Genomic DNA, 24,929 nt, shown 5'->3' on the forward strand with positions numbered 1-24,929 from the left:
TGAGTCCAGGTGTCCAAAGATGGAAATGGACTGGACCTCTGATAAACCCTAGTCCTAGCTTCTCTCCTCATTCTCACAGCAAGCAATATTAGTCAAATAATCCACCATTCCTGGCATTCTGCTGTGTATTCTCTTTGTGTCCCTTAATACCAGTGTAGATTCATGTTTTTATGTTTAAAAGTTTGGCGACTTCCAATGAAAGAATAAGTAAGATGGAACACAGTCGTGTATGTCACCTCAGGGGCAGCTTTTTAGGGGAAATGGAACTCTTGTTTATGTGGTGAAACCTATAGTGGACATTTGTTCTCAGTGCGAAATTTCTAAGAAACGAAATGGCCAGGTCCCCCAAGAATAGTACCAAACTGCTCATGTCCTTCCACCCCCTTACGCTCCTAAGTATTGTGCAATTTAACTTCCTATTATGTGTACTTAATTTATGCCCTGGAAAACGACAACAACTTTTTTGAAAGCTTGATGCGGAGCTCTGGCTGCTCTCCATCGAATACAACTTGGGCTGCTGTCACGAGCATATAGTGCCCAAGTGGCGGGAAAGGTCAGAGGCGTTGGGTGACGCTGAAACCGCGCAGGTGTTGGCGGCAGGTGCCGGGGGGTGGCCAAAGCCGTCCCTGGAGACGCCGAGCAAGATCCGCACGACCAGCACCAACGCCTGAAGGAGCGCATTATAAGTCCTGGTAGCGAGAGACCCGGGCGCCACGTGACGCTGGCCCCAGCCTCTGGCCAGCCGGCGCTTCCCGCGTCCCCAGCAGGGAGTGCTAGTAGCCGCACAGGTAGCGAGCGAGAAGCTGCAGCATTTTCCCGCCCGCTGCTTGTCCTCACCAGCACCGCGCGCCCGCCAGCCTCAAGGCTCCTCTGCAGACGGCGCCGACGCCGAGCTGACCGGCTGGCTGGGATAAAGGCCGAAGGAGGCTGGGGGGGGGGGGGAGGCGGGGAGAGGGAGCTATGGTTCCACTGCCAGCCGGGTGAAGAGCGTGGGGCTTGAGGGGAAAGGGCGCGCGCCTCACAGGAGCAGGAGCAGCAGGAACAGTTTCTCCTTCTTCCTTCCCCCTTCTCTCTTCCCCCCTGCGTGAGAAGAGCGGCCGAGATTCCAGCTGGTCGCCGCAGCAAAGGTACGTGTTTTCCTTTTCTTCTTCTGCCTGGCTAGCTCTGGCTGAGGGTCTTTTGGCACCGACTGCGTTGGGGAGCGCGACCGTCAGTGGGCGCCTTGGTGCGCCACACCGCTATAACCATCACAGCTCACAGGAGCTATAAGCGTTGTTATTATTAATAGTAGTATTATTAATATTGGTATTAATATGGTGTTACCATTTTGGTCGGGTAGGGCTACTTTCAGTTAACTTTGGGTGCCTCCTGGGTGCTTGGGACGGCAGGTTGGCCAGAGAGTAAGTCTCCTTGAAGCCAGGGAGGGCTTACTTCGGAGTAAACATGGCCAGGACTGCACTGCATAAAGGATGCTGCAGGAAGGACCTGCTGAAGTTTGCGCAGGGAGGCAGAGAGGGGAAAGCGAAGAGCGTGTGAGGTGTTGCGACTGGCTGGGAGACGATTTGCCAGGCGATAGAGGCAGGCTTGCGTTTGCGCTGCCGCGGACCAGACTGCGCATCCGCGTCAGTCTTGTTGTCCTCGTCGCCTGTCAAATGGGACGTGCAACAGTTTTAGCGGAACCACCGAGGACAGGAGGAACTCTCTCGGAGTTGACATTTACAGCTGCATGTTGTAATCATTGTAGAGTTTCCTAGGTTATGTTTTAGATCTCTTCAGTCTATAAGTCAGTGAAGCTCCTTTTGTCCTTTGGAAAAAGAGAGGCAACGATGCTTTCAGCTCCTTGGTAGTTTGGCCACCTTAAACGAGCTATTTGTCTTGTTCTCTCAAAAGTTTTCACGACAAGGACTGCAAACTAAAAGAAAAAGCCTGGAAAAAAATAAACCGAAGAGAAGCTTGTAATGAACGCTGGTAAGGTTTTCCTTTGCAAATCTCACCAGAGCTGTAACCTACAACTCTCTTAGTGATCTGGCACCAATGGCATTTTTGCACATCATGTTTATCATAGTTCCTGTAATGCAGTTGGAAGACCCAACATCTACCACATTTTCATCCTAGCCTTCCTCCAGGGAGCTCCTGGTGGCATAGGCAGGGGTTATTCCATTTTTACCATCACAACAAGCTACCAAGGTAGGCCACTGCTGCAAGTTTGATCATGGCTGTGCAGGGATTTGCATTCATGAGTTGCTGCTCCAAGTCCAAATTCTAAAAAGCTTTTGGTACAATGTACTGTTGATTTCAGATTGTCAATTTGGGTCAGAGCGATAGTGTTCCGGTGTCGGTGACACAGTTTGGAGAGAAACAAAGCCACAAGTGCTGGTTGCTATATCACGGTAAACCAAGGCTCATGGTTTGTTCCTCCTGGCTCCTGCTGAAGCAATTCAGCAGTGTGCACTAGCATGCTGCTCATTCACAGCAAGCCATGGCTTATGGCTTACCACAATGTGTCAATGTGTATTTACATCAGTTGGAATTGGTTCCAGAAATAGGTTCAAAAATGGTGGGAAATGTTAGATTTTGTACAGCCAAAATCTGCTGGTTGATACTAATAAAAGTCTTGCCCAACTGTGGGGTTTCCCCCCTTTCATTTTCTTATGAACTAACATGGCCCCTTTACACACACACACACACACACACACACACACACCAGTTTTATTGATTTGAAACACATTCCTAACTTATCTCTTCTTTTGTTTGAAATTACCCAAGCAATGTGTTGTTGGCAGTAACTTTGTAACAGTCATGTAAAGATGCAGTAGCTGTTAAAAGAAAGCATAATTAAGGGTTATGCAATGGGACTGTTTAGGACTTAAGTGTTTTCATTGGCACTTGTTTTGTTTCCTAGTGTAATAATGTTCCACATTTTCAAACCTTGTGGGATTTGCATGACACAGAACAGGGTGAAGAGTCATTTTATTGAGACCTTTGGTTGTTTGCTTAATAAATACAAATTTTAAATTATTTTAAAATATTAGCTGTCCTAATATTTGGAGAGCAAATGAAAACTGCTCCGTGGCTTGTGTATAGGTGTGCGTAATGAAATAGAGAGAGAGGGAACTCTTCATGTGGCTATCTGAATTTATTATTTATTATCTACATAGATGAAATCCAAGCAGCTTCCTAGAGTTTCTGCTCACCCAGTGGATTTTAAAAATCAATTTTCCATAGGATAGCTGACCCCTATGCCACTTCAAACTGCTTTTGAAAGTCCTCCTACAAAGCAAGTTTTACTCAGAATTTGCACTGTGTCCAGAACAGCTTACTCACAGTGCGCATAAAATTATGAGAGGTGCTGCTTGAAAAAAATATCTTCAAAGACTTGCTCCATTTGTTTCACATCTTTTTGGATCCTGAATGCAGTGCCTACAAGTACAATTAAGACTAGACAAGATTTCTTCCTGTAGCAAATCTGTATAGCAGAGAGTTAATTTGTAAACATTTGAGAGAAAATATTTAATAAAAGTAGGTTAAAAATTAACAAATAACAATAGGGTTGCCATATTTTGAAGAGCAAAAAAGAGAATGCCATGATGACTCTAATTTTAAATACCCCAAATATATGCTGGCTATAGAAGCTGTGATATATTGCTGAGGGGGGCAGGAGAAGAGAAGAGGAAAGCAAGTCTTCAGCCACTAGTTATGTCTATGTCTCATCCAGAAAGTATAGCCAGAGACATTTTGGCAAATTTTAAAAATCTGCCCAGACAGAAATTTTACCCCTGAAAAAGAGGACATGTCCTGGAAAAAGAGGACACATGACAACCCTAAACAATAACAAATACCAGCAAATAGTGAATTCCAGATATTTGAAAGTTATGAGGGGTAGAAGTTCTGCATGGCATGGGGAAGAATGTGTGACAGAGGCACGGGCACATGCATTCTACCCCTAATTTGCCCTGTGCTGTGCTGAAAAGGAAATATTTAAATAACCACGTTGGAAATATCTGCATGGTTCTAACAATGTTCAGCTGAACACAGTTATAAGGCCCCTTCAGACATTTATGGGGAATGCTTGCACATGAGACATGGTGGCTTTCGTCACACATTCACTTTGAATGCCTTGAGACCACAGCAAATTGGGCAAGAACTGACCTTGCATCAAACTAAGAGACATTGACCATAGTACCATATAACTAGTTCTGCACAGCTAAGGAAGCTTTGGGCTATGTCCCCTGCCCCCTGACAACATAATCCTGTGTCACATGGTGAACTACGTTTGAAAATGAGGGTAGTTTGAAAAGTAGGGCCTTCTCGGTAGTAGCGCCCGCCCTGTGGAATGCCCTCCCATCAGATGTCAAGGAAATAAGCAGCTATCTTATTTTTAAAAGACATATGAAGGCAGCCCTGTTTAGGGAAGTTTTTAATATTTAATGCTGTATGGTTTTTAACACTTGATTGGGAGCCACCCAGAGTGGCTGGGGAAACTCAGCCAGATGGGCAGGGTATAATTAAATAATAATAATAATAATAATAATAATAATAATAATAGTTGCAAGCAGTTTTCTATGGCATGGAGGTCTGCTATTCAAAGAAAAAGGGTTTTGAAAAACCCTATTCTGCATGCTAAGCCATTGGATTCTTGCCTTGAATTAAGAGAATGAGGTTTAGTGTAGAGATCAATCGAATAAAGATAAAAATTGTGTTCTGCAGGAATTTTTATATAGAACTTTCAATTTTTGATTTAAGTTTATTATGTATAAGCTTCACAAAATGATTATATCCTTCAAAGATAACAAATGCAGCACCGAACAGTATGACAGCGTGAAACAGGGCTGTGCTCTTGCTCCAACTCTTTGGCAAATTCTTCTCCCCAGTGCTCTCATACACCTTCAGCTCAACTGAAGATGATGTCTCCTTTCATTCAAGGAGCGACAAGGGGCTGTTCGACCTGGTATGGTCTCTGCACCAAGACAAAAGTGCAGTGGATCCTTATCCAAGAGATGTTGTTTCCAGATAATGCAGCCTTGACAGCACACTCTGTGGAAGCTCTACAGAGACTCCTCAACTATTTTGTCGAAGCCTGCAAGGAGTTCGGCCTTTCCATCAGCCTGATGAAGACCAACTTCCTGAGTCAGGATGTTGCCAGCACTCCAAGCATCAGCAGTGATGACTACATGCTTGAGGTCTACCTGGGTTCCACCATAACCAGCAACCTCCTCATTGATGCTGAGCTGAACACATGTATTTATTGGCAAGGCAGCTACAGCAACGGCTCGCCTCTCCGAAAGGGTATGGGAAAATGTTCAGCACCAAGATGAAGATCTACCAGGCTTGTGTATTGAGTACACTCCTTTACAGAAGTGAGTCATGGGCAACTTACAACTGCCAGGAACAATGCCCCAATGCCTTCCACATACACTGCGTCAGGAAGATTTTGGGCATCACGTGGCAAGAACTATGGAATGTAAACATGAAATTTACAGCTTGTACTGCCTTAAAGGAGAATTTGTGGGAAATGATCTACAGATGGCATCTAATGCCGGTAAAGCTAGCAAGGATGTATAGAACAAAAAATAAGAAATGTTGGAAGTGTGGAGAGGTGGAGGGTGACCTCTACCATATGTGGTGGACCTGTAGTAAAGTGAAGGGCTTCTGGGAATTAATCTATAACGAACTTTAAAAAATCTTTAAATACACTTTCCCAAAAAGACCTGAAGCTTTTCTACTGGGATTGATTGGAAAGGAAATTGAAAAAAAAGATAAAAACCTCTTTCTATATGCCACGACAGCAGCCAGAAATATGTTAGCTCAGAATTGGAAAACAGACATAATACCGAATATAATGGACTGGCAGGTGAAAATGATGGACTATGCAGAACTGGCCAGACTATCAGGAAAATTAAGAGATCAGGACGAGCAGAAGTTTCAAGAAAATTGGAGTAAATATTTGATGTATATAAGAAACAATTGTAAATCTTTGAAGACATTGATAGGGTTGGAATAACTCTTACAGCGTGTAGCTGATAATATGATATATAAAGTACGTGACATTAGAACTTTATTTGATGCTTACCAAAGAAATGGAGGGAAGTCAGAGGCATGATAGAGCCTAAGTTAAATATGTAACCTATATATGTGTAATTTATGAAAGTATGAATGTTTACTGAAAATCAATAAAAATTTAATTTGCAAAAAAAAGAGTTAGATTTTGGGCATCACGTTGCAGGACAGAGTCTCAAACAAAAATGTGCTCTCTGAAGCCCATATTCTTAGCATGCTCACATTCTTGTCTCAGGAACAGCTACGCTGGCTTGGTCATGTCCACAGAATAAAAGATGGTAGGATCAGGTTCCCCAAGGATGTGCTCTACAAGGAACAAGCTTCAGGCACAGGCCCTTTGTAAGACTAACTCTGTGTTACAAAGATGTCCGCAAATGTGACATGAAGGCTGGCAATATCAGCTTTGCTGTGTGGGAAATCCTTTGCAGATGACTGCAGTGCCTTGAGATAGTCAAGTTGTGCATCTGTAGCAATGACCAGAGAAGGAATGACTGTTGGGAGGAGTGCAGAGAGAAGAAACACCCTGGTGCATCTGCAGCAGCACAACTGGATGTCTTCATCTGCCCCAGTTGCAGTAAAACATGCCTCTCCCATATCAGTCTCTACAGCTACATCAGGCGCTGTAACTCTCCAGTAGTTTGACTCCACCCCTAAAGGCGCACTCTTCCATTGTCTTCCGAGACAGATGGACGCCAGCCACAAGCCGTAAAGTAATGTCCACAATTGCAGATAACAATTATGATTTAAAATTCTATGTAAAACAAATTTACTTTCAGTATAATATTGGCATCATGTTAAAAATTATCACTAAGGTCCACTATGAAGCCAATTATGTATGTCAAGAAAACTTTGATTACCTTTTGTTTGCAATCAATTGCTTCTCAGTCTTTTGACTAAGATCAAGTGTAGTGTGTTGTGTTTAATGTAAATGCAACTTAATGGTGGTGGTAGACTGACATAGTGAAGTTGTGTTTTTTGTACTTTGTGTATTCTCTGCTTAGTGCCAGAAGATACTTCTTAAGGAAGCAAATGACCTGAAAGTGAGGAGCTTTTTCATAGTTGTCAGACCAATTCTAGAAGCTTGCCAAAATGGAATGTTTATATGCTCCATCAACTTCTTCCCTGTAGACAGTTGGAAAACTGACATGTCTATACAGAAAATAAATATTCAGCCAGCAGTACCTTCTTAATCTGTAGAATTTTGTAAGTGTTTTGTTTTGCAGGGTGGAGAGGGGATTGACCTTGTCCTTTCTGTATTGTCTTTTTGTGTCTACAAAACCTACGCAGTTAAAAATATTTATGACTAAATGTGATATACAGCCTGTTCCTCTGTGACTCACTGTCTTTGTTTGAAGGCATTATGATATGTGATTATCTAGTAAATATATATGAAGTGCTTCTACTAGTGCAAGGATTTCTGCTCGCACAATGTAACTTCCCCTCTTTCTCCCTATGTACTTCCTGTCCCCGCACGCTCTCAAAATCTGCTCTGGAGGGTTGAGGGAAACCCTAGAACAAATTGGGGTTGCAGGAAGAGGAGAAGGAGGGGAAGTTCTATTGCACAACCTTGTGTTGTCAGAACTACTACATTGGGTATGGCCCATAGTATCAAAATAACCTGTGTTGAGACTTATGCTGATTATTTATACATGTATTCATGATACACTTCACGGAAATAATTGATTCAAATCAGGATTTGAATCACTAGGAATGAAAAAATAAGTTTGAATAAGTTATTTGAAGAATCAAATCTCTCTTTTTGTAATCTGTGTTATTTCCTGACAAGCTTGCACAGTAATTTTTTGCCATAAAGAATTAAACATATTGCAGCACAAGCCTGGATTTGCCACCAAGCAACGAACTTGGTTTAAGACTGATTTTTGTTTGTTAGGGAGAAATAAATCACAACCCTGGGTTTGGTAATCCTGGGTTCATTAATCTATTTGCTTCTCAAAGAGGGATGAGCAAAGCAGAAGTGATCAGGATACATGCTCCAGAACACAACTCACAGTTTGGTTTCTTAAGCTAAGGTTTTTTTCTAACTGTTACATGCAAACATAACCATGTGGAATCCAAATCATTCCACACTTGTTGCACCCAAAAAGCTATGAGCATGAACTATGGATTGGAAAATACCTCAAAACTAGGATTGCAAATCAGGATCAAACAATGATTTCTCCTACTAGTTTGGAGGAGTTATACAAACCACAGTTTTCTGGTTTGTCACCCAGTGGTAAACCACATTTTACACAAAAGTGGAAATAATGGATTAAAACATAGCATGCAGGTGGAAGAGGAAGTGCTGAAGTTTTCTCTCAGCCTGCCAACCCTGAGCACAGAGCCTGTTGATGCTAAGCCTTGTTTCGATGTTAAATGTGAAGCAGTCCTCCAAATTACCTTAGCATGGGGTGCTTCCAGTGTGTTGTTAATTTGTGGATGGGATTCAAGTGCATATCAGTAAGTTCAAGTTGTACATTTAAAGTGGATATGGTGCTCTTGCGCAATGAAGCCACTTCAGAGAGGGGGAAAATACAAGTCTTTTTTGTCACAAATGATGGGAAAATGCACTGTAAAATGTGGAATAACAATTGTTTGACCCGATGTTGCATAACATCCCCATAAACAAATAAGAACGAATGATCAATAAAGGGTGGACATCATGTAATCTCTCACAAACTTTGTGGAAACCAGTTGAGATGAACACACACCTCATCTGGAAGCAACCATGGAAGTTTCATGGACTACTTATGTAACATGAAAATAGTTGTTTCTTGGTAAGTGTGTGGCAACTCTGCAGTCATGTATGTGTGACAAACCTGTGAATCAATTACTCCAATCCCAGGGATGTAGCTCCCTTGTTTCACAGCTTACAGAATTTCTCTATCTACCTTAGTCTATCCAAGGCTGGCCTGCTATTGGTGTTGGTTAATACTTATTGATAGAAGTGTAAGGCTGCTATGCTGAAAACTAGGGAGTAATTCCTGCTGAAAACAATGGAATATACTTCTGAGTAAACATGTATAGCATTTTGCGGTATGTTACTCCTTCACTTTTATTGGTGCAACCCCGAAGTATCTTGAATGTATATTTGCTTTGTTTGTTATTTTAACTTGTATGCTACTTTTCCTCCTAAACGTGGCACAACAGCAAAAATACATATCACTACATGTTTACAATAAATACTAATACCTTGCAACAGATGATTTTTAACAAGCCCCACTCTCGCTCTCGTATTCTTGTGCAGTTCTTAAAGCAACAGAATGGGGAACTCGGTGTTCTGCTGAGCATGTAGAGAATAATTGGGGAAATTACATAGCTTTCAAAAGTTAAGGGTGCAGTCATCCATACTTGTCTTGAGTGAGTCCAATTTAATATTGTGGGATTTGTTTCGGGGGGGGGGGGGAGGATCAAACTACAAGCAGAAGTCTTGCTTTGTTTTTAAGGCCTTTACTTCTTTCAGAACACTTTTTGTAATATATAGCCACATTTCAAATTAAGAGAAAGCTAATTATTAAAAGGGACGCGGGTGGCGCTGTGGGTAAAAGCCTCAGCACCTAGGGCTTGCCGATCGAAAGGTCGGCGGTTCGAATCCCCGCGGTGGGGTGCGCTCCCGTTGTTCGGTCCCAGCGCCTGCCAACCTAGCAGTTCGAAAGCACTCCCTGGTGCAAGTAGATAAATAGGGACCGCTTACTAGCGGGAAGGTAAACGGCGTTTCCGTGTGCGGCTCTGGCTCGCCAGAGCAGTGATGTCATGCTGTCCACGTGACCCGGAAGTGTCTCCGGACAGCGCTGGCCCCCGGCCTCTTAAGTGAGATGGGCGCACAACCCTAGAGTCTGTCAAGACTGGCCCGTACGGGCAGGGGTACCTTTACCTTTACCTTTAATTATATGGAGGACCCAATTTTTAGGAGTGTGGAGTGACTTCTAACTCTCAAAGAAATTAATAGGAGATGCATGTAGTTAGTTATGAAAATCAGAACACATAGCCATATGCACTATATCCATATGCATTATTAGTAGGATGTTATGCTTTGGAGGCATTTATTTAATATTCAAAAACAGCTGTTTATTATTAAAGATAGTTTGGGTGTGCACAGTAGTCTGTTCCCATTTCATGTTAACTAACAGCTGTTGATGTTTTTATTTCACAAGCTTTTTGTCCTGTTAATAGATAAATTGAAGAAAACCCAGCCAGATGGGTGGGGTATAAACAAACAAACAAACAAACAAACAAACAAAGTTTATGTTTTCATTTGCCATTTACTGCCAGAACTACTGGATGTGTTCCCACTCTTGTATGGTTTGCATCTGATCATTGGTGACTAATTTGATGTTTGAACTATTGCTGAAAGACCCACTTATATTTTAGTGCTGTTTCTTCTATGCCGGTTCTGAAATAGAGTATAACTTCTTCACTCACCCATTGATTTTAGTGGGTCTGCTCTGAGTATGACCTAGTTGGATGCCACCCCATATCTTCGAATTCAGCATAGGAATGGACTGGATTTTAAAACATAATTAATCAAAAGTTGCCAGTTCCTGTTGATGTTAAACAAATGCTACATACATGCTGATATGTCATTAATGGTGGTTGGGTTTTTTTTTTTTTTAAAAAACGAAAAGTTTGTTGGGAAGTATCAGTCGGAATATTGATAATGAAAAAAAATGGGAGGGCCCAATCACCTCATCTGTCTCCTGAGAAATCTCTATGTGGGATAAGAAGCTACAGTTAGAACTGGATATGGAACAACTGATTGGTTCAAAATTGAGAAAGGAGTAAGACAAGGCTATATATTGTCTCCTTGCTTATTTAATTATATGCAGAATTCTTCATGTGAAACCGGAATCAAGATTGCTGGAAGAAACATCAAGAACCTCAGATATACAGATGACACAACTTTGATGGCAGAAAGTGAGGAGGAGGAATTAAAGAACCTCTTAATGAGGGTGAAAGAGGAGAGAGCAAAATATGGTTTGAAGCTCAACATCAAAAAAACTAAGATCATGGCCACTGGTCCCATCACCTTCTGGCAAATAGAAGGGGAAGAAATGGAGGCAGTGGGAGATTTTACTTTTTTGGGCTCCGTGATCACTGCAGATGGTGACAGCAGTCACGAAAATAAAAGACGCCTGCTTCTTGGGAGAATAGCAATTACAAACCTAGACAGCATCTTATAAAGCAGAGACATCACCTTGCCAACAAAGGTCCATATAGTTAAAGCTATGGTTTCCCCAGTAGTGATGTATGGAAGTGGGAGCTGGACTATAAAGAAGGCTGATTGCCAAAGAATTGATGCTTTTCAGTTATGGTGCTGAAGTAGACTCATGGACTGCAAGAAGATCAAATCTATCCATTCTGAAGGAAATCAGCCCTGAGTGCTCACTGGAAGGACAGATCCTGAAGCTGAGGGTCCAATACTTTGGCTACCTCATGAGAAGAGAAGACTCCTTAGAAAAGACCCTGATGTTGGGAAAGATTAAGGGCACAAGGAGAAGGGGATGACAGAGGATGAGATGGTTGGACAGTGTTCTCGAAGCTACTAACATGAGTTTGACCAAACTGCGGGAGGCAGTGGAAGACAGGAGTGCCTGGCGTGCTCTAGTCCATGGGGTCACAAAGAGTTGGACATGACTAAACAACAACAAATTCATTCATTCAAAACTGATGTATGGTTATTGGATTATAGCTTCAGGCTGGAAATATAAAGTCTCTTTTGCTGTTGAAAAGATTGTTTTTTAAACATGTAATTTAGTCGTCTATACCTTGTTTCAAAAGTTCTATTGCTTTTTTACCTGTGTTTTAAAGACAATGGTTTTATGGGTATTTGGGGTTTTTTAGTTATTTTGTGGACTTCAGCTGTGCTTTAGCTACAATTCTATCATGTACACTCCTGTATTAAATTTCATGGTTTATGTTTAATTTTTATGAATATAGTATATGAAACATCCTGAGGTCGCTAAAATTTAACACTGGCTTGATTTAAAAACAAATGCATAATCTTACCACATTTCAGATGAAAAGTGGCTGCCTTGAAGTTAGGTTTCAGCTATAGTTGTGTGCCATTGTTGTGACTGAGGGGCCTTTCAGTGGATAGCAGAAGGCTCTGATGAGCTTGAGGCAGCTGTCCCGACTCTGACTCTCCTCCTCAGACTCAGAACTCAAACTGTCAACATGACTGGAGGTATTAAAGGCTGTATTAACGAAGTCAGCACAGTATTCCAATGGGTCTACAGGTTACAAGCTAGTAAAGCACAGCAGAGCATGACAGTGCATGAGTGGACTTAGCTAAGAGGTTGATGCAACATTTGACATTCCCCCGTGCTGCCATTTTGAAGAGCAGGACAGGCACAGCTATTTGTGCAGTGGATGTCCCAAGCCTCAGGTCTGGATAAGAAGAAGAAGAAGAGTTTGGATTTGATATCCCGCTTTATCACTACCCTAGGGAGTCTCAAAGTGGCTAACATTCTCCTTTCCCTTCCTCCCCCACAACAAACACTCTGTGAGGTGAGTGGGGCTGAGAGACTTCAAAGAAGTGTGACTAGCCCAAGGTCACCCAGCAGCTGCATGTGGAGGAGCGGAAACGCGAACCCAGTTCCCCAGATTACGAGTCTATCGCTCTTAACCACTACACCACACTGGGTAGTCCTCCATCAAGGCTGGTCATGTATGGTTTGTTTGCGGTGTCACCTCCATGTCCTTGGAGATGGAAGTGGCACTGACGGAGACTTATCACCAGGTGCCTCCCCAGAAGGTGTTCCCCTGACAGGGAAAGGTGCCAGTTGGTTCAGTGGCCTGTGACATTGCGCTTGGGGTGTCCTGTGTTGCAGGGGTGCAGGCTGTTGTCTTGCTACCTTGCTAGGCCTCTTCCTTGGCTCTGGATTTCCACCTTCCAAGCTGTTGGGACCCTCTCCTGGGCCAGAGTTCTTCTAGGGTCCCATATTTCCATCCCCCAACTTGCTAGGACCTATCCTGAGATCAGACTTCTCTGAGCATCTCCCACTCCTTCTTGTCATCCCAACTGCCCTCTTTAAGGCATCACCATGGAACTCATGACAGCAACTTTCTCAAGCAGACTATTGCCACCATCCTGTGATTCAGAGGGTGGGTCCTCTGCAGTACTCCTGCCTCCCCAGCCTCACAGAACTCAAAAGCTACAAAATAAGGCAAGGGCTGTTTGGCTGACCAGCCAGCTGCTCCTGAAGCAGAGCTTACAGCACTTCCGGTCTGGTTAGGCTACATAACACTTACTCCCTGCAGTTGTAGCATCTCCTGTGGCTGGTTTAGCATGGCCATTTAGAGCTGTCCAAGGTCCTGTCTTTTTGACCGTCTTCCCTTGTGAGTCTTCAAGCTCACATGTTGCTGGACACATGCATTTTCTAATGCATTTATGCCAGCGCAAAATGTATCTTAGTTTTGCAGTTTTGATTCTGTCAAAACTTCAGGGATATTGCAGAGGACCTATCTTTTCTTATTTGTTTGGGGGGGGGGGAATGCTGCATATCCCTAAAATTATGTTTCAAAGTTCCTGTTTTGATCAGTCATTTAGCTAAATGCAAATTGTTCAGCACATGAACAATTGGAGAGAACGTAACAATTTTTACAGCCAGTGTCACAATACCCATGGTAACACTGCCAACAAACAACAGTTATGGTGCAGCATGGCAACAACAGCTTTATGGCTGCAGCCTGTAGACAAAGTAGATTGGGGCTGAAAGAGTACAGGAAAGTGTGGGTACATAGAGGCAAAGTTGTTACACTGATGAAACTTTGGAAATTGAATTGTGGGGGAAAAACATCATAGCTATTGCTTCATGCACAAATGAAATAAAAACACAACTGAGAATGTGCCCAACTGTTCCTCTGGCTCGGCAATTGAGGGGGAATGTTGGTACTAGTGGATGAACTGTTTCTTTCCAGCAACTTGTTCACCATTGGTGAGCTTCCTCATTACAGAACGTTTGACAAGCAGGAAGTCTGTATGAGGGCTATTAAGAGAACATCTCATCCTCTGAATTTTAGAGATAGTATGCATGGCTATTATTTTCACTGTTCTTGCACCCTTCTTCTCTGGGTCCTCTATTTTTTATTCTAACATTGAATGAGAAGAAGGGGGGGCATCTGCTTTATGTATTCTTTCAAGACAGATGCTTGCAATAGGTTTGCTTTAGATTGGGCAGTGTGCAGCGTTTGACTGCTTACTTTGTACCCCTGCTGAGAATCGCAACATTTTTTTAACTGAGCACATACAATTTTGCAGTCAACCTGGCTAATTAGAAGTGTGTGCTATGTAATTCAGATTATCCAAGTAGAGATTGCACATAATGCAGTGTGTATTACTGCACTGAAGCTTTTGCAGACTTTACCTATTATTTCAAATTGCTTGGCTAAATCCATAAAATAGTTTGAGAGATTCTATTCCTTCAAAGTAGTAAATAACACTAAAACTGGTTTGGTAAGCAAATAACATTCCTCCAATTCAGAAAAATAACATAGCACACATCTCTTGGGCCTGTGCCTTGGCTTCCTGTTTGGTCTCTTGGTGCTAATGTCTTCAATATGTCACTGGCAGCCATGACTGATGGGACATTTGTGACTTGCCATGTCCAAGTGAAACTCTAGGGAATGGAAAAGAACAATTTTTTCTTATTTTTATCTTATTTTATAAGCAATAAAATGTGTTTTCACAGTGGGCAGCCCTTTTTATTTCATTTTTAGCCTAGTTGTTGTGAATATGAATAATGAATTTCAATTTAATTTCCTGATTTAAAGTGATGGACTTCATTACACTGAGGCTGCATCACATTAAATTTGAATTCCTTCCTAAATAATGTTACAGACCTCTTAAGTTCACCCCATGTAAGCAGCTCCCGTTTAAGACTGATCTTGCATTCGTTGTTGGAATGCTGTTGAAAGTGGCATTCAAGTAGTGAATACTACACATACCACATTTAAAATTAGAAGTTCTTGCCTTGTGGATAGGAGCCCACACATTGTGATCATCCCCACTGCCATCTGCAGCTTCCAGGGTTGGGAAATGGTTGCTGGTGGTATCCGCACGCATGCAAAATAATAGCTGCCTTCCACAGGGCAATCCTTTAACATTGCAATGGGATGGGACTATGTGTGTGTCCATATACCCTTTGTGAATCAAGGTCTGCAGCTGACACCTGCAATCTGCCTTTCCTATCCTCCCTCTGTCAGTGACATAATGCTAATTCAGTTTTAAATGTTTGAAAGCATCTTCCTCTTTCTGTGAGACCAGATGCGGCATGCACCAAAGCACCCAGTACTTAGCTAAAACTCCCAACTTTGATCTGCATCAGGGACAGTGGGAAATCTTCCCTGGCCAAAGTCCACCCCATCTAGATGTGATTGCTTCTGCAGGAAATTACAAAGTCAGCTTCCACATTGACCAGAGAGTTTCCAGTATGAGGTAGGTTTTTATGTGTGCCAGACACAGCCAGCTTGTCTTCAATTTGAAAATGCCTTGAGCAACAAATGAACTTTGGGAATCAAATAAGTTTAAAGGACCCTGTCTAGATTAATACATTGTCTGACAATGAAGTAAAGAGCTTAAGATACAGTGGATGAGATTCAGAGATGCTTTTCTGCAAATAGACCTTTTCCACAAGCAGAAGAGCATTTCCTGACCTCACACATGTGAAGAATAAACTAAGGGAGGAAATCAATGTAGCACTATGGCAATTGTCCCATTGGTGCAAGCATTTTTGCTTGCCAGATGGAACGATTCCCTGCTCTTCCACCCTTGTGCTATTCTGGGGGTTCTCTTGACCTCCCCAGAGCCAGTGTTGGGGGCATGCAAGACTTGCTAGTTGAATCTGGCCCTGAAAGTCTGTAGTGTGTGAGGTCTTCCACTGGCTCTTGTGCAACAGTTTACAATAGCATTGCCAGTATTTCTTCTTCTGGAATACATCTGGATCCAACTCTCTCTCTCTCTCTCTGTTTGTGCGTGTTTGTGATGCCAATTTTAGAAGTTCATTTCTTCCCTTATTTTCAGTGTTGTCAAACCCTTGATTTCTCTAAATGCGGATGATACCCAGCTCTACCTCTCTTTCAAATCAGAACCAGTGAAGGCGGTGACGGTCCTGTGTGAGTGTCTGGAGGCGGTTGGAGGATGGATGGCGGCAAACAGATTGAGATTGAATCCTGACAAGACAGAAGTACTCTTTCTGGGGGACAGGAGGCGGGCAGGTGTGGAGGATTCCCTGGTCCTGAATGGGGTAACTGTGCCCCTGAAGGACCAGGTGCGCAGCCTGGGAGTCATTTTGGACTCACAGCTGTCCATGGAGGCACAGGTTAAATCCGTGTCCAGGGCAGCTGTGTACCAGCTCCATCTGGTACGTAGGCTGAGACCCTATCTGCCCGCGGACTGCCTTGCCAGAGTGGTGCATGTTCTGGTTATCTCCCGCTTGGACTACTGCAATGCGCTCTACGTGGGGCTACCTTTGAAGGTGACCCGGAAACTACAACTAATCCAGAATGCAGCGGCCAGACTGGTGACTGGGAGAAGCCGCCGAGACCATATAACACCGGTCTTGAAAGACCTACATTGGCTCCCAGTACGTTTCCGAGCACAATTCAAAGTGTTGGTGCTGACCTTTAAAGCCCTAAACGGCCTCGGTCCAGTATACCTGAAGGAGCGTCTCCACCCCCATCGCTCTACCTGGACACTGAGGTCCAGCACCGAGAGCCTTCTGGCGGTTCCCTCATTGCGAGAAGCCAAGTTACAGGGAACCAGGCAGAGGGCCTTCTCGGTAGTGGCGCCCTCCCTGTGGAACGCCCTCCCACCAGATGTCAAAGAGAACAACAACTACCAGACTTTTAGAAGACATCTGAAGGCAGCCCTGTTTAGGGAAGCTTTTAATGTTTGATGTATCACAGTATTTTAATATTCTTTTGGAAGCTGCCCAGAGTGGCTGGGGAAACCCAGCCAGATGGGCGGGGTATAAATAATAAATTATTATTATTATTATTATTATAAATAAATTCAACATTACTATTTAGTTGTAACCATGTGGCATGGATATTTCATGCTCAGTTCACCTATGCTGGTGTTCTAGCTATATACTGCTTGGAGTTCTGGCTCTTATATAGGTATATCCAGGCATATTTAGTGCCACGTTTCTTGTGGAAGCCCAGAAAAGAACTGGGGGGTTAAGCAGGATGTTAAGGAATCACTCTGCACCCCCAGTTTGCCACAGGGGCATGCTGCCTCAACACTCACTTTCTACGTCTTTACGGGAGCAGATATTGAGAGAGAAGGGAATGTACATGCAAATCTGCACAGTAATTTGTGGCATGAGCATTGGAAATAGTTCCATGTTGACTGAAAACAGTGTTGCAGTTCACCCAGGCTTTTATGGGGATTGATTTGTATGATCTGAAAGCTTATGGTTTTTTTGGACTGCTAAAGGATTAAAGCCTACCATTGTCCAGATCTGACTCAGCACCAGTTCACGTGCTGTTTACTAAATAGAACCCACCCAACCCCCCAGACAAATTTTTAACAATGGCCACATCTAGTTTGGACTGGTGCATATTCAGTGAATATCAAATCTTCCCTTATTTGTAATAGAGTGGATTTGCAGAATCCATTTGGGTTACTTGAATTAATTATTTGCTATGGATATGAGGTAGCTAAATTTTTCATTTCCTCAGAAGGAGTATCTTCTAAGGTTATTGTAAGATGCATCCTAATTATGGTTTGCTAATAGTGAAAGAGAATATGAAGCAAGGATCCCTGGACAGCACTTTGAGGTCCCAACAATCAGCTGATTATCATGGCATCAAAGCATTCTTTGCAAGAAGCTTCTAAAAAGCCCTTCATGGTGCTCTGAAGCTCAGATGAGCAAGACTTTAAAGCTCTGCACAAGGCTCTTTGGAAGCCCTTTGTAAAGAGCCCTGCACTGTGCTTTGATGCAACGGGTGCACCAACCTGGCCACCTTTTTACCTGCCTACACCTGATGTCATGTATGAAGTTGAGTGATTGGTAGGTGGATGTAGCTTAGCCAAAATGGCCTGATGTGCAAAATGTGGAGGCCTTGTGGGCCTAGTTAGACCATGGGTCAGAGGTTCCCTACCCCTAATGTATGGGAAGGACAGTCTATTAACTCTTGAAGCTGACTTTAACTGGTTGCAACTGCTGTTGTGTTAATAACTCAAGCAGTAGTTTCCCTATAAAGGTACATCACATTCTGGCTTTGGCTTTTAAGCAGACAAAGCTATTTTGGTTTAGTAAATGTTGATAATATATACTACGGGCTGCAGAAGAAATGGATACTGTTTATTTTTACAGAAGAGGTTGAGATATACAGTGGTACCTCTGGTTATGAACTTAATTTGTTCCGGAGGTCCATTCTTAAGCTGAAACTGTTCTTATCCTGAGGTGTGCTTTCACTAATGGCGCCTCCCATTGCGCGCGTGCCTGCTGCTCACATCTTGGGGCAAAGTTCACAACCAGGAGCAACTACTTCCAGGTTAGCGGAGCTCATAAGCCAAAGCGTGCGTAACCAGAAGCGTTCGCTACTGTAGGACTGGGAAAGAGCACCTTCAAATCCTACAATGGTCTGACTGAATAGAAGGCAGCTTCCTATGTTCCTTATTCTGGTGAGAAGACAATTCTACCCATATTCTGTTTTATTTTCTTTCTGTTTCACATGCTATTAAATAACTGGAGCATTATATAAAATGTAGACTTCTAACGTGGGGGACTCTTGCACAATGTATGGCGTTTTTCATTTACTTAAATGGAAAGAGCAGATGTGTGCTTCATAAAAGAATGTGCAGATAGCTCTGCTCTCTCTCAACTGAAATGAATGGTGGGTGTCTAGTCAGTGCTGTGTGTGCATTGGGGCTCTCAAGGCCATAGAAAAATGAATGGACAGGCTAAATATATGTGAGTTCTGTTGACTTTTTCTAAGATGCATTGCTTGTGTTTTTCTGCTATATCATTGGCAGCATGTTATAACCACAATGGCTTCTATATTGGCGTTATTCTCAAATGCACAATAGCAGTTATAACCACTCCTTTTAAATTGCTGTAATGCTTGACCATGTAAACTTCCTTGTTGGGAGAATAACTAAACTTGTTACAGTTCAAATACAGAACTGAAAAGCATCAACTCCTCTGACAAAATGCCTTTGAATTCTAGGTTTCTTTATTTTTCCACAAATGTACAGGATCTCTAAGAACTGCAATTTTAGTAACACAGAGATCCTAATTAGGCAGTGGGGGTGGGAGAAGAGATAAGTGGCAAGTCAATCCATCACTTCCAAAGTGCTGCTGGTTCACTTTGGGAGGGAGGTGTATTTTATATTTATTTTTTTTAAAAACCCCACATTTCATTGCTTTCATTGGGAGGGGGAATTCCTATAAGTATAGGAGCTCAGAACTAGCAAGCAATGGACTTTGGATCCAGCAGATCCAAGGCTGTCCTTCTCAGTCAGCCTTAAGTTGGAGTTGGTTTGCTGTGTCGTAAATATTCTTTATTCTTCTATAAATGCCAGTGTGACATTATTTCCCCCTGATTGTTTTTGCCCTCAGATCTGCTGTTTAGACCAAGATGAACTGGTATAATATTTTGACTGGATTTCTACAGCTGAGTAAGTTGTCGGCTACTCTTTCTAAACAACAGCATAAGAAAATAATCTTAGAAGATGCTAGTCGTCTATTTGGTGCACTTCTTTCTTGGCCAGTGTCCCTGAATTTCTCTGTATCTTTGAGGGATTTGATGCTAGGATTAGTAACAGATTGGCAGACGAATATTATAGCTCAAATCATATCAGAGGAAACATTTTTGGGATGAAATTGTTCTAGATAATGTAATAGTATAGCAAGCCAAGCATACAGTTGCAATCAAAATTATTCAAAAAACCCCCCACCCAGTTACAAATTGGCTTTGTTACCAAAATTTAAAGGCTTTCAGCTGTTTGCAATGAGCAAATCAAACAAAAGCAATTGAAATAGCTCAACGCAACAGATGCTTCAAGTGGTTTCCCCAATTAGCAACTTAACACTGTAAATTTTGATAATAACCCTATTTGCAATGGGTTGTTTTATAATTTGACCACATACACAGGTGCATGTTCAAAAGATAGGGAACACTATATATTATCTCAACATTAGCAACATGATTCTGTTCTGTTGATTTCTTACAAAATATACATAATATATGGTCAGAATTGCCATCTTAAAGTTAATAGCCACTAGGCTTTTATATATCGCCTACACGTGTCAAACCAATGTGTGGGGCTGTGCTGGCTAACACCACCAACAATGTTGCATGTGCTCACTAGCAGTTGTTGCTGTCATCCATACATGCTTCTGCAGCAGGGAGCCTTTGTGTGTTCAGCTGTGTGGATGAAGGTTTCCACGTGATCTGGAATCCTGTGAAACACGTGGTAATGATTTGGTTGTTTAATTAAAAGCATTTCCAAACTGTTCAATATTTAAAGATATCTGCGTGGTGGACAGAATTACAGCATGAAAACAACAAAACAGTATCATAAAAACAGTGATACAACATAGAGAGCAGGAATTCAGTGACTGCGGGATCCAGTCTTATGGGGCAAGGCCTAGGCATAAAAGATATGAAGAAGATGAATGGTGCTTTGTTTACTGTAAGAGGAAAGGACATTTAACTGTGCAGGGGGTTCCAGGTCACATGGAAGGCCCCCTCCCTGCACATATTTGTGCTGGCCCCTTGAGCTCCAGGGGGAAGGGCTGCACATTGCCTGTAATGTTGTGGGCGGGGCTAATAGTTGTCACTCCTCATACACTGATCTACTGCACGAGGCCTTTATATGTACAGAGACATACTTTTGCAAAGTAAGTACAAGTGGTTTTATGCAGTGGGGGTGGCCAGTATCAAGACAAAAAACACCAGTTGCAAAATTTAAAAACTTGACAATATAAAACGATGTAAATAATGATAATTATTATTATTAATAATAATTTGTACTCCTGAATTTGGTAACTAATTTTTACAGGGAAATATAAATATGCTGTTCTATAATACATTCGTTTATAATATATACCCTTCCTTGCTGAAAGATGAAGGCAATTTTGGAGTGCTTCTCAGGGGATGGAACTGTGGCTGAACTGCTTCACATCAGTGTACATAAGTCATTTTATATCCATGTGAATCTAGTTCTTGATGTTTTCTTCGTGAGTAATGACAAAATAAAAGAATGGGGTTGGTGGGGAACCTAGAATTAAGCTGATGGCCAAAAAATTATTTAAGTATCAGTGAATGTATTTCTGTGATTTTATGCATGGCTTTGGAAGTGTGCGTTCAGTAATTTTGCCCAGAATTTGTTTTATCTTGTGCTAATAAATGTTCTAGCTCTCAGTTATATGAGGTATTCAGACTAATCCTTTCCCCCCCCCTGTACCCTCAGATTTTCTTCGAATGGTAATTTCCTATTGCATGGTATATCAGATTCCTCCACAGAGCTTTCAGCTACCATGTGTGCCATCAGAGAAGACTTCTAACATTTCTTTGCCCGCTGGAATTGCAGAGAATGGTCCTAGCATAAATGAGGAACATGGTACAATTAAAGCCAATGCCACATCACTGGTGACTGAAGATCATTTCCTATGTTGCCAGTGGAGTGATACACATATTAACTGTTTTGTATATACTTCAGAAATGGAAATCAAGGCATTTACGTACTCAGAAAGTGGTGCTTTTACATCTCAACAAATAGGTATGCTTGGGGAAGGTACAATCATCATTATTATTGTAGAAAATCATTGTTATCATTGTTGTTGTTTTGTATACAGCCCTTCTTCCATATATCTTCCATGGCGGTTCAAAACATAAAAATACAAGATAAAAACCACAAAATACATAATAAAAGCAAACTAATAACCTCCACCCCTTCCCACAAACACATTTAAAAGGGTATAGGACAGGGGTAGGCAACCTAAGGCCTGTGGGCCGGATGCGGTCCAATCACCTTCTCAGTCCGGCCTGCGGACGGTCCGGGAATCAGCGTGTTTTTACATGAGTAGAATGTGTCTTTTTATTTAAAATGCATCTCTGGGTTATTTGTGGCGCATAGGCATTTGTTCACCCCCCCAAATATAGTCCGGCTCACCACATGGTCTGAGGGACAGTAGACCGGTCCATGGCTGAAAAAGGTTGCTGACCCCTGGTATAGGGTGTTAATCAGCCAAAGGCCTGGTTGAAGAGTAACGTTTTTGCCTGGCACCTGAAGGTGTGTTGGTGTGTAATTGAAGGTACCAACCAACCCACCCCCCACCCCCCCGGAGAGAACATTCCACAAACAGGGAGCCACTGCAGAAAATGTAAGAGGATGTTTTGAATTTATTGGTATTGGTACTAGTAAAAGAATTAAGATCACCCCATAATTTAAGAACACTTGATTATTTTTGGGGGGATTGGAAACTTTCTTAGAAATGTGTTCTCTCCAGTACATGGTATTTCAGTGGTTTTGGCTTGCAATGAAGTTCTGAAAAATATGTAAATTTTCCATTTAGATTCAATATGGAATCTACAGTTTTGGTCTAAAGAAAGCACAGAGGAGTTATTTTGTCTTGTGGAATTATCTACTAAGTCACCATACCTGGATGAAGACCTTTCAGTGAATCTGTTGTACACATTGTAAGTATAATCTATGTCAAATGTGAAATTTATGTAGTTTACAATTTTCAGGATTTATTTATTTTTTTAATTCTGCTTTACTTCTTCTAACACTAGCGTTGGTAATGGGTTTGGGAGAAGAGTATAGGAAATTATCAGCTGGCCCCATATATCACACTTTAAAAGCAAATTGTTAACATTGGGATTTCCTCCTGTCCTGCTCTATCTTTGTCCTTTTATGAAACTGCTACTAACATGAGTTTGACCAAACTGTGGGAGGCAGTGGAAGACAGGAGTGCCTGGCATGCTCTGGTCCATGGGGTCACGAAGAGTCAGACACGACTAAACGACTAAGCAACAACAAAGCATTTTATTTAGATCAGAGGTCTCTACTGTCAATATACTTATTGTGCAATATTTCATGGTTTGGCCATAAAGGATGAACTTAATCTGCCTCATCATGTTGACATCAGATACTTTATATTTCTTCAGTTACTATTGGCATGTTTTCCAGCAGTACCCTTCACACAGCCCCTTTGGAATTTTTTATTGCTGTTCCATGTGTTCTTTTGAATAGTTAGATGTTTTGCTTACATGACCTGGTGTCCTTTATGTTAAATGCAAAATTTATTCATAAAAGTGTATGTTTGGTTAACTTTGATGATAGCAATGATCTAAGTATGTTGCTTTTCATATGAATGGTACACATTTCTGTTAGGACTTGTAGAAGGACTGTGTTCATCTCAGCTGCAAACACAACATCAGACACTCATGATACTTATAGTAAATCTTTGTCTCCTATAATGTAAACCTACTGTGCAAAAACATATAACAGAGGATCCAGCATGTTTCCAGTCTTTCCCAATCTCCTATCGTAAGTATACTACAATTGTTGATATGGGTTGCCCATATTTTATGAAAGCACTGGCTTCTCTGTAAATATGTAATAGCTATTACAGCCTTGGACATTCACCTCCGTGGGGAACAGTGAGCTGAGTATATTCTACTGAAAACTGCAAGCCTAGACCTATTGATCTCAGTGGAACTTATTTCTGAGTCAGAATAGAATTGGCTGAAAATGTGTCAGCATAGAATTAGGCTGCAAATGTATCAGCAAGTAGATTCAAACATCATATCCCACATCATATTTATAGAATACAACATGCTCTCTCAAACATTGCTATGTTAACTGCAGACAATAATAATAATAATAATAATAATAATAATAATAATAATAATGTGCCCCCTTTTTAATCAGAGTGACTCTAACTTTCTTGTGCCACAACAAGGGTTCTAAAATCAGTCTGTCAAACCAAGGGAAACCAAGGATTATTTCTTGGAATTTGGTGGTGGAATTAGGCTGCATGCAGAGTGAAGAGTTCTTGCTCCAGAGTCTTTTGGGTATCTGAATGTTGACTGCAATGAGTCAAGCAGTGTAAGCATTTATTGGGATATAAATCTACTGAGAAAAATAGCTGCATTAATTTTGCTCAAACTTTTGAATAGCTGTCCATGATTTATGATATCTCTTAACAGACAGCTTAACAGACATATATAGCCAGGATGCAGTCACAAGTACCCTCATAACCATCAAATATGCAGATGCAGCCAGGCAGTTTCTAACTCTGGCCAATAACATCTCCTTCGCTGTTCAGTAGGATGAGCTGGAATTGACCTGCATATTTCCTCCAGTGGAACAGATTCCCTAAACAACCAATTCAGATAATGAACTTTTCTTAAGAAATTTGATATCTAACTCTCACTTCTATCTTTTGGCAATATGAACATGTCTTCTTACATTGATCTCTATGGTAGCTGAAAATAAATTACTGAAAGGCTGTTTAAACTCCCAATATACCCAGTTATTTCAAATTCTTCCTTTAAAAAAAAATACTCAAAACATATTTTCCACAGATGATTTTAGAGTACAATATTTTTTTTGCAAAACTCTAATATGAATAATAGGCAACAATGAAACCTTGCCAAATGCTTTTTTAAAAACAACAACATTTTTCTTGAGTGCTTCAAAAATTTTCCATCACATTACAATGCAACTGTAACATATAAAAAAGAGAGAATACAGAACAGTGGCCAATGAATACCACAGCTGGTTTCTCTTATAACTACAGAAGGAAACGGTGGCAAGTGGAACAATGCTGACTTTCCACTTTCAAGTAGTGTTGTGTGAGCTGAAGCCAAACCGTAAAGAGTATATATTTTTTCACTCTGTTTATCCAAAGTCT

At 41.6% G+C, this 24,929-nt stretch overlaps 1 protein-coding gene across 3 annotated transcripts in view; it reads left to right on the forward strand.

Annotated features, from left to right (window-relative positions):
- The first annotated feature begins 450 nt into the window (after window positions 1-450).
- The window catches only part of LEPR (leptin receptor), a 58,574-nt gene continuing 34,095 nt past the window's right edge, over window positions 451-24,929 (forward strand). The window contains exons 1-4 of one of the 3 annotated variants that reach the window (XM_083448031.1): window positions 451-1,127; window positions 19,623-19,681; window positions 21,479-21,787; window positions 22,584-22,707. In XM_083448031.1, coding sequence (XP_083304157.1) covers window positions 19,642-19,681; window positions 21,479-21,787; window positions 22,584-22,707 — 473 coding nt within the window. In that variant the 5' untranslated portion in view covers window positions 451-1,127; window positions 19,623-19,641. Of the gene's footprint in view, window positions 1,128-1,248; window positions 1,272-19,622; window positions 19,682-21,478; window positions 21,788-22,583; window positions 22,708-24,929 lie in introns of those variants that run through there. The other 2 variants (XM_083448033.1, XM_083448032.1) reach the window with 2 other exon arrangements.

The sequence above is a fragment of the Podarcis tiliguerta genome, assembly GCF_965153285.1.
Source record: "Podarcis tiliguerta genome assembly, chromosome: 6".
NCBI lineage: Eukaryota > Metazoa > Chordata > Lepidosauria > Squamata > Lacertidae > Podarcis > Podarcis tiliguerta.